Source organism: Calidris pugnax, unplaced genomic scaffold, assembly GCF_001431845.1.
Source record: "Calidris pugnax isolate Ruff unplaced genomic scaffold, ASM143184v1 scaffold41, whole genome shotgun sequence".
In the NCBI taxonomy this organism is placed as follows: domain Eukaryota; kingdom Metazoa; phylum Chordata; class Aves; order Charadriiformes; family Scolopacidae; genus Calidris; species Calidris pugnax.
In genome coordinates, this window is record NW_015094509.1 from 30,589,710 (window position 1) to 30,600,216 (window position 10,507).

Below are 10,507 nucleotides of genomic sequence, written 5' to 3' on the forward strand. Positions count from 1 at the left end.
CTCCTCGCCCCCGGATCCCCGGGTTTCCCCCCCGCCAACAGCCACCTCCCTTGCCCCCCACACCGGGTCCCGGTCTCCCGGCCCCCTTCCCCGGCCCAGTCGTACCCTGCAGCAGGCGGATCTGCCTCCACAGCCGCTCCCTTTCCTCCATCCCCGCAGAGCTCCCGCACCGCCCCGCACCGCGGCGTCATCCCCCTGCGCCGGCCCGTTGGCCGGTCACGTGAGCGCGAGCCCGTCACGTGGCGCCGGCAACCGCCGCCGTCGCTTAGCAACGGAGGCAGCCGCGGCCTACGCGGCCCGGCGGAGCCTGAGCCAGGCCCGAGGCCTCTGCCGATACCAGTCCGCCGGGCCCTAACCGGCTCCGGTTTTCCTCCCCGCCTTCAGTCCCCAGTCTGGGCTGGTCCAGCTGTCCCCAGAACAGCCTGTTGCAGCTGTCCCTAACCTCTGTCCCGTGCCTGGCCTGGTCCAGCGGTCCCCAGCCCCTGTCCTTCCCCATCTCAGCTTTTTCCATCTGTCCCCATCTCCTGTCTGAAGAGAGGATCCAGTAGTTGTTTGTATCCATAGAACCTTGAAATGTCTAATAGTGGTTTGTATTTTTAAAATATTCTATCGTAGACGGGTAGTATAACCTTGCAGGTGCTTGCTTATCTCGGATAAAGGATGGGAGGATGACACAAGGTGCCTGAAGCCGAGGCCGAAGCTCTGAAAAACCAGCCAGGACCAGGCCTGTGGTTTGGACGAACTCCAGGGGTGATCTGAACCTGCGCCGGACACAGAGGTGAAAAGTACACAGCGAGGAAGACTACTAACTTCATCCCTGAGACCCCTGTCGACCACTACCAAGAAGCACTGCGCAGACTCAGGGGGGCGGGAAGTTCATTTGCATGAGAAGCGGGGAAAGTTAATGCATATGTATAGACGTTGTGTCACACCTGTTGAATATGTATTAGTTAGAGCCATAAACACAGAATTTTGCTTTGGGTCGGGGCGCACATCTTTGGGAAGGATCCCATGTGCGTCCGGTACTGAATAAACACACCTTCTTTATAACCCTCCAAGGTTGTAAAGTCGTTGTTCCGCGCGTCACTGTCTCCATCTCAGCCTGGTCCAGCTGTCCCAATCTCCTGTCCTTCCCCATCTCAGCCTGGTCTGGCTGTCCCCATCTCCAGTCTCCATCTCAGCCTGGTCTGGCTGTCCCCAGCCCCTGTTCCCAGCCTGGGCTGCCTTGGTTGTTCCCTGTTCCCATGCCAGCCTGGTCCAACTCTCCCCATCTCCTGTCCTTCCTCATCTCAGCTTTTTCCAGCTGTCCCCATCCCCTGTCCCCATCTCAGCCTGGTCTGGCTGTCCCCAGCCCCTGTTCCCAGCCTGGGCTGCCTTGGTTGTTCCCTGTTCCCATGCCAGCCTGGTCCAACTCTCCCCATCTCCTGTCCTTCCTCATCTCAGCTTTTTCCAGCTGTCCCCATCCCCTGTCCCCATCTCAGCCTGGTCTGGCTGTCCCCATCTCCAGTCTCCATCTCAGCCTGGTCTGGCTGTCCCCAGCCTGGGCCACCGCAGCTGTCCCTTGTCCCCAGTACAGCCCAGTCTAGCTGTCCCCATCCCCTGCCCAGATTCATCCAGCCATCTCCTGACCCCAGCCCAGCCTGGTCCAACTGTCTTCATCTCCTGTCTTCATCTCGGCTTTGTCCAGCTGTCCCCATCCCCTGTCCCTACAATGGGCTATCCCTGCTGTCCCTTGTCCCCATCCCAGCCTGGTCCAACTCTCCCCATCTCCTGTCCCCATCTCCACCTGGTCCAGCTGTCTTTATCCCCTGTCCCCAGCCTTATTCAGCCATCCCCTGTCCCCATCTCCTGTCCCCTGCCCAGCCAGGACACCCTGCCTCTCTCTGCCCTCTCCCAGTGGCCCACCATTCCGCTCAGTCTGCGCCTGCAGGCACAAGGAGGAGGACTTTCTGGTGGCCCCAGAGGACCATCTCCAGCGAAGAAACTAATTTCACACATCAGCCTTGACAGTCCTTATTTCTTGTACTTCAGCTGTCATTGTTTAAAATGTTTTGCAGGAGAAATAGGCCCAAACCTGAGCTCCAAAGGTTACTTGTGGTAATGAAGGAAATCATAGAAGTTTTCGGCTTCCTGCAAGAACAGGCAAGTTTCATTCGTAATTTAAAGTCTTTGTTGTGCATTAAATGTGCTGGTAAGTTTTCAGCGGCAGCAGAGCAAAATACCTGCTACAGTCGCTGTAATTTTGAGACCTCCTCTGGGCATGGGAGTTTGCACCCTCTAATTAAGCAAGAAAAGGGGGTAAGTGGCTCTGCAAGTCACAGTTTGTAACACGTTTCATGGGCAGCTCTCAGGGAAGTTCATATTCTGCCCCATTACTCAATTCCTCCCAGATACTAGGGGCAAATCAGGAGCAAAAGGCAGTTTTCTTAGGTCAGGTCCCAGTCCCTATTCCCTAAAAGGGTTTTCTTTGACCTGAACTGTACTTCGGAGTATGTGTCCCATCCTGAAAGTCAGATATAAAAATAAATATATAAATCAGGAGTATCCACAAAGTGCAACTGACAACATAATGAGAGGAGAATATAATTTATATGGACATTATTCTTAAAGAGTTTGTTTTCTGAATAATTTCATTCTTCCCTAAGGGAATAAAACCCATAACTTTAAACGGAGCCATAAGAGAACCTCAAGTCTGCAAAGGAGATAAAAATCCAGACTAAAATTATTTTTCAAACAATTTGGGGAAAAAAAAAGCCGAGCCAAGTAGCTGCACCAGCACAAGGCTATTTCCTTCTAAACACTCCCATGATGGGAACTTTAGAAAAGCAACCGATCATCAAGCTCAAAATCGTTTAAAACAGAAGCTGTCCCATGGGACATCTCGCTTCCCGTCGCAGTCGGGGAGCTCTGCCTCTCCCAGCTGTGATCAAACAACGTCCCCAGAGCAAGCCCACGATTCGCCTGCTCAGAAAGGTAGATTTAGTAAATTATTTACAGCGCGTTTAGTGGCCTTTTAAAGCAATTCAGCAGTGGAATACAGAGAAGAGCCAGCCTGTAGGAATAAACCGCTTTGTGCGGATGGTAGCAAAGGCTTCAAAAAACAAAGCAGTCGTGGAGCCTGGCCTTTATTTGCCTCCCTGTAAAGCTCAAAGACCTCAAAAAAAAAACCCTACACCCTCTCTTGTTGCAACGCCCTGCACATATGGGAACAGGCTGGGGAGCAGGCAGGCAGAGATAGCAGATCTCCTCCCCTTCGGTGGCCTCAGATCAGCTTCAATCGATCACAAAGCCCCACCCAGAGTTTCGTAACCGCTTATAAACTGGCAGAAATTGGCACTTCTGCCAAAAGAAGCCTCCTCCGCTCCCAGCTGCTTGTTCCCTCCCTTGTGCTGGCACAAAGATCCAAGTGGCTTGCATAAATCAGCTAGAACGGGCTGCTCTGAATTAAAATTAATTCAGCACACGCAGAGGAAAAGCTAATTTTTAACACAGGGAAGCCATGTATCCACCACTCCCACAAACCCCAACCTCGGGAAAGAGTGAGCTAAAAGCAGTGTGCCCTTTTTTTGTCAATCTACACCAAAATACATCACTAGAAAAAGGCAAAGTACGGGGCAAGGCAGTGCCAGAGGGTCTTGGGCCACTCAGGATCCTCCTCGGACACTTGTTGGCTGGTCCCCATAAGGAGAGCTTTGGTGGGGTGAGGGCATCCAGAGGAGCAGGGGGCACCATTTTAAGCACGAACCAGATCTTCTCCAGAGAAGGGAGAGGAGCATCCTGCCTCGAGGCAAACAGTTGGCATAGTTTGATATATTTGCCCTGAGGTTCATGCAAAGGGCAAAGGAGGGACGAGGATGCTGCATCACCAAAATTAACACTTTTTTCCTTTTCAGCCCACCATCAGGAAGCGCTACCCATTCAGCTGCCTCACCCCTCGATGCCTGTTACAAGCAACACATCTGAAAGCTACAGGAATTCATGGCGCTTGTTCTTCTCTGCTCATAGCATTACGCTCGTATGACACTTGTTTGTAAGTCTAATTTAATTAAAAAAACAGTAAAAAGCAAGTGCAGGTTTTTGGCGCTGCGCTGGCAGGGTGTCTGCGTGTGAGAGAACGCCCCGGGGAGGGTAGCACATTTAAGAGAAATTAAATTGTCTCATTCAGCCCAGAATAAACATGGTGCTAATCCCTCTAATGGCCTTAAACATCACCCGAACTGCGGATCCAGTGACAAGCGTGCAATAGGACCCAATTAAGCCACTCACACATTTGAAATCATGGCCTCATCAGCTTTGGTTTAGTCTGGAGTCTCTCGATGGCTTTCCGTAAACTTGCTGAGACAAGCTAAACCGCCAAACTTCGTTAAGCGCTGCACCAGCAGATTGCAGAGACCTGATGACAGGGTGAGTGGGAGGCACTGGTGTTTCTGCTGCCTGCTCCCACAAGCGGGTTTACAAAGGCACAGGGATCTCTGAGGATCCCGGGATGCTCCAGCATTGCCCAAAACACCCAGCACTGCCTGTGATCCATTTGTAGGAGCAGCATGTGTGGGACAGCAGAGTAATTATTCTCTCTGGAGGCACCTGTGAGTCTCAGCTGGAGCATTACATCAAGCTTTTGGGGAGGTGTGTTCATAAAAATGTAGAAAAAATGGTGAGAATCCAGAAGGAAATAGAAAAGCAAAAGAGTAAAGGTTTTTTAAAAAAAAATCACCTATAAAGAAAAACTGAAACATTTTCAGGTTTTGATTTAAAAAAACAAAGGGGGGGGGAATAATGTTAGAAATAGATCTCTAATGTTAGAAATAGATCTCTAATTAAGTGTAATTGATGTTCACTGATGATAATAAAGGAGGAATTAGCTTAGTTTGCAGCAAAGGATAGTCAAGATACAGCTCAGGAAAAAACTTCTGATTATCCAGAGAAGGGATTATCTGGGGAAGATGGGAAGCTTTAAGGTAAATGTGTTCCTGGAGTGGTTGAGATGTGCAGAACCCTGCTGGGGGCTCTGATTTAGGTGTCCTCCTCAGCTTGTTTTCAACCTCTGTTTCTACAGTCTAGTCAGCTCCGTGGTGTGGTCCCAGCATCAGTGCTTGTGTCCTGCCTCCTTTTGTCAAAGCATTGTGAAGAAAAGAGTCCTTAAGTGAGTGCCCAGTTCCCTCCTGCACCAGAACCAACCATGGCATGGGCTCATGGGATGAGATCTGGCTGTAGAGCAACTTCTTCTCCTCCTTCTCCTTCTCCTTTTTTCTCCTTCTCCTCCTCCTTCTTCTCCTTCTGGTTTAGTTTTTTAAGGTTTACCTGGTCATTAATGAGATTCACCATCCAGTCTCAGGAGTGCAAGCAATGGGACAGAGGTCCATGAGAGGAAAACAGCAGCAGGAGCATCTTTCTAGGCGTGGACTTGTATTGCTCTAACTGAAGCACAAGCCCATGCTGTTTCAGAACACCCATGGCTGTGAGTCCAGATGTTCGCAAGACAGAAGACACCGATTTAGAAAGAAGACCCAAATCCAGGCTCCAGCTGCTGAGAAATCTCTGCCTCCCAATTCAACCAGTGTCATGACTTCTGGAAAATGCATCTCTCCCTGCCAGGACAGCCAGCGAGAGCTGCACAGGCACTTAGGAGAAAGATGAGGCATCCAAATTTGCTGTGGAAGGAGACCAGGAGCCGATGCAAAGCTTAAGGAGGAGGTGTGACACAGGCCAAGCAGCAGGCAGAGGAGATAATTTTAGTAGCAGCAACAGCTTGTTGGCTAGACTCAAGCAATATGAAGATAAATTAAAAAAAAAAAACACACCAAAACAACAACAAAAAGGGGGAAAATTGACCATGGACCAACCTGACCTTGAACATTTCCAGGGATGGGCATCAACTACCTTGCTGGGCAAACTGGGCCAGTGTCTCACCACCCCCAGAGTAAAGAATGTCTTCCTCATCTCCATTCTAAACCTACCCTCCTTCAGTTTAAAACCCCCTGGCGTGTCACTACAGGCCCTACTAAAAAGTCCCTCCCCATCTCAAAAGCTCCCTTTAAGTATTGAAAAGCCGCTAAAGTTACTTCTCTAAAAAGATTTTGCTATTTTAACTTGAGGGGGGAAAAAAAGTGCTTCCCAAGGGCAAACAAACTCTAGAATCGCATTTTTGCTGATAATAGCAAGACTCAGGAGTGCGGGCTCGAGGGAAGGAGATGTCTCTTGGGTTAGATGGAAAACAGAGAGGAAAATGTCAGTAGCAGGAAAAGAAACTGCCACGCCATCCTAAAGGAAAAGCCACTGTCATTTATCAAGCGGGCACTAGTTTTCTGCTGCAGTGTCTGTTTTTTGGCCCTCTTTTGTGCCTGCAGTCTCTCTCCTGGTGCATGAGCTGCACGCAGATCTAAATACCTGTGTTTGGGGAAAGGGAGAAATCAGAGCAATGATCTGCGTGCTTCCACATTGCTGTCATTCCCAGTCAGGGCAATTAATTTCCACAGTATTTAAAGTGGGGACAGAGAGCAAAGCCTCCTTTTTCTCCTCCTAGTCAGGGTGACTATTTTCCACAATATTTAAAGTGGGGACAGAGAGCAAAGCCTCCTTTTTCTCCTCCATCTTCACCCCCTGAAGTCAGGGTGGTTTGATCTTGCGTGGAGGCAGCAAGGACCAACCATGAGCCATAAACCTTTCTAAGCAGAAAGAGCAGCTACACCTCTGTCATGGTTTCAGCTGGGATGGAGTTGACTTTCTTGCTAGCAGCTGGTGGAGTGCTGTGTTTTGGATTTGGGATGGGCATAGTGTGATAGTGCACTGGTGGGTTTGATTGTTGCTGAGCCCTCAAGGTCTTTTCTGCTCCTCACCCCCCCCCACTAGTGAGTAAGTTGGAGGGGCACAAGAAGGGTGGGTTGAAGGAGGATGGAGCCAGACAAGTAAGTTGGAGGGGCACAAGAAGGGTGGTTGAAGGAGGATGGAGTGAGACTCTTTTTAGTGATTCCCAGTGACAGGAAAAGGGGCAACGAGCACAAATTTCCAGTGACAGGAAAAGGGGCAACGAGCACAAGCTGGAACATGGGAAGTTCCATTCAAATATGAGGAAAAACTTCTTTCAGGTGAGGGTGCCAGAGCCCTGGAACAGGCTGCCCAGGGAGGTTGTGGCATCCCCTTCTCTGGAGATCTTCAAGACCCACCTGGATGCAGTCCTGAGTGATGTGCTCTGGGCAACCCTGCTTTAGCAAGGGAGTTGGTCTAGAGGTCCCTTCCAACTCCAACAATTCCATGATTCTGTGAAGAAGCTGGGAGACGACGTGGCTGGTAGAGCTGACCCCAACTTACCAAAGGGATAGTCCATGATATATGACATCATGCTCAGTAGATAATGCTGGGGGAAGAAGAAAGAAGAGGAGGACGTTTGCCTTTACGATGTTTGTCTTCCCAAGAAAATATTACATCTGATGGAGTCCTGGGAACACCGGCCTGCCCATGGGAAGCAGTGAAGGAATTCCTTGTTTTGCTTTTCTTGCATGTGCAGCTTTTGCTCTCCCTATTAAATTGTCTTTATCTCAACCCACAAGTTTTTCCTCACTTTTATTCTTTTGATTCTCTTCCCCACCCCAGCTGAGGGGAGTGAGCAAGCAGCTATGTGGTCCTGGTTCCCAGCTGGGGTTAAACCATGACAACCTCAATGAATCCGTTGACGTCCCAAACCCTCTGCTCTGTGGGATGGGGGATTCTGCAGGTTAATGACATCCCACAGTGAAATGCATTTTCCTTTATTGAGTGAGGAGGTATCTATGACCACGATGACTCGTCAGACCCCACCAGATCCTGGAAATGGGAATGTGGCTATTTCCCTTGCAGTGAATGCCTCATTTCCAAGGGGTACGACCAACCCAGCATAAGACCATGGTGGCATCTCCATAAATATTCATTCACGTGAAAAATTCATACTGGTTCAGCTTCAGTTGTGAAGCAGGGGGAGGACTTTGCTTCTCGAGTGCTTGGGCTTTGGACTTTTCCCTGCTTGGAAAAGTTACGGAAGAAATCCATACATTGACAACTGTAAATGTTTGTGTTAGAAATAGGGTTTGCCAGTTCGGCCGGCACTTGCTGACCGGTATTGCCTGGTGGAACTGGGATGGAGAGCACACCCAGCCAGGTATCTCTGCTTGCCCCCGGCCAGCGCCGTTGCAACACCGGCTGCCGTTGCAACATTCCCACGTTGCACGACCTGCCGCTCGGGGGTTCATTGCTAAAAACGTTTGCAAATCCTTTTGCCACAATGAGGTTTCGGGAATTTCACAACAGGGCCAAAGAGAGGAGAAACAAACTGTTCTCCACAAATACCGAGTTGTGAGTTGGTGACTGAGCCATGGCGTTTGCTGGATCTTACAGCAGCTGTTGGAGGAAAAGCAGGTTCGGCTCTTTCTCCGCAAGGATGCTCAGGAAGGAGAAGTGGTGAAATTTGGAGACTGTTCTGGGTTTGTTTTGACGTGGTTGCTCTCTTGACAGGGTCTTGGGAGCTTTGCGGGCAGCACCCACCCACCAGGGCATCGAAGAGCTGTGGGAGAAGCAGAGGCTGATACTCACATCAAGCAGTAGCTATCAGCCATGGAAAGAGGAAATTAAACTTGCTTGATTACTCTCAGGATCATATTTTCCTGCCATGCACAGAAATTGAACCTGCTGAAGCTCCTCGGTGTTCTGGTGGGGGTTTGTTGGCACCTCCTGATGGAGCTTTGCTCTTGCAAAATGAAGCTCCTTTGGTGAGTCCATGGCTCCTCCTTGAGCTCTGCCGTCCCGGCATTGGCACTGGCAGCTCCACGACGTCCCAACACCTCCTCTGACCTGCACGGATGAGTCACATTGGGGTTTTTAACAGGGACACATGGATTTTGGGTGCTCAGCATCACTAGTTTGGGGGTGGGGGACCCAGAAACCTGGAGCCCACGTGTGGGAGAGTAGGGAGGCTGCAGTTCCTCTGCCCCTTCCAGCCTCCGTAGGGTGCTTTGCTTTGGTAATGGCTTGCTTACAGCTTTGCTCCAGAGAAGCTAAAATTAAAACAGTGACTCCATTGCAGACTGAAAACAGAGCATTCCTTCTCCGCCCGCGTGCTTTGGATGGACATCAGAAGCCAAACCCAGGCTGTTAAATCCCCTGTGTAAAAACAATCTTCTATTCTGATCCTCAGTCCGCCGCCGCTCGCTGCGGTCGGGATGTTCAGTTCCCAGACCAGCGTTCAGGGGGCTCTGAAATGGGATTTGCCTGGAAATGGAAAACATAAACACAAGAAGCCAGTATCTCTGCAGCTTATTGCCTTAAACAAAAGCTTATTCTGCTCCAGAGAAGGAGGAAAACAGAAGTTAATTCATGGATAAAGAATGAAAAAAAATAACCCTTCAGGATTTCATTTTCACCCCGTGTGTCCCCTCATTCTTTGGGAAGGGGAGTTTTGCGGTCAGCCAGTGCAAAGATGGAGACTTCTCCCTGCTCCCCAGTCAGCCAAGACCCTCAGTGTGGGACCAAATGCCTCAATACCCCAATCCTCTCTCCCCCCAGGGCTGGTGGCAAGCCCTGGCTTTTCTGAACCTCCATTATCAAGATCTCCAGGTGCCTGAACCTTCATCACTGAGACCCCCAAGTGCCTAAACCACCAAAAGTAGGACCTCCGGGTTCCTGAGCTTCCATCATTGTGATCTCCAGCTGCCTGAACATCCATCACCTGGACCCCTAGATGCGTGATCTTCCCTCACTGGGTCCCCCAGGTGCCTGAGCCTTCATCGCAGGGATCCCCAGGTGCCTGAACCACCAACATCAGGACCTCTGGGTTCCTAAGTCTCCATCTCCATCACCAGGACACCCAGGTGCCTGAGCCTCCATCACCAGGAGCCCTGGGTGCATAAGCCTCCGTCACCAGGACCCCCAGGTGTCTGAGCCTCCATCACTGGTACCCCAATAATGCTCCAGGAGTCTCAGAGCCCCAGCACTGCAAGATCTCCTCCTGGTCCAAATCCCCAAAGCGTGGGGCTGGGAAGGAAGCCTCTGCCCAACCCCTGCACCCCTGGTCCCACCTCACCCCGTGTCTTTGCCCATCCAGCACCCATCAAAGGGACAAAACAGGGGCTGTGACACCAAGCCCTGTCCCTCCCCTTCTCTCCAGCTGTGTTTCTTTCCCCCCACTGCAGTACCCAGCCCTTTTCTCCCCATATCTTTGAGGCAGGACAAAACTCATAACAGCAGTGACTCCTGTCCTGGTCACTCATGGGGCTTCAGTCCCAGATCAGGGTCACAGCAGGGACAGTTCAAGCCACAGCAGCCGTTTTCCTTATCTTTAACCTTCTTTTAGCCAAATATTTCCACTCGGGCAACCCATCCCCGTCCCAGGGTGCCCCCCAGCCTGTGGCAGGGCCTGGAGCACCCCCACAAAGCCCGTCCCCATCTTGAGTTCCTCTAGATGTCACCCTCAGCCGTCTTTTCCCCCGGCTCGGATTTTCCTTTCTCCAAGATCCTGCTGCCTTTTTTTTTTTTTTTTTTT

At 50.6% G+C, this 10,507-nt stretch overlaps 1 protein-coding gene across 1 annotated transcript in view; it reads right to left on the reverse strand.

Annotated features, from left to right (window-relative positions):
• Nucleotides 1-208, reverse strand: part of ZC3H3 (zinc finger CCCH-type containing 3) — a 207,230-nt gene extending 207,022 nt beyond the window's left edge. Inside the window, exon 1 of the mRNA XM_014965228.1 lies at nucleotides 106-208. Within this exon, the coding sequence (XP_014820714.1) occupies nucleotides 106-151 (46 nt within the window). The 5' untranslated portion in view covers nucleotides 152-208. The remainder of the gene's footprint in view (nucleotides 1-105) is intronic.
• Between the last annotated feature and the right edge of the window lie 10,299 nt (nucleotides 209-10,507).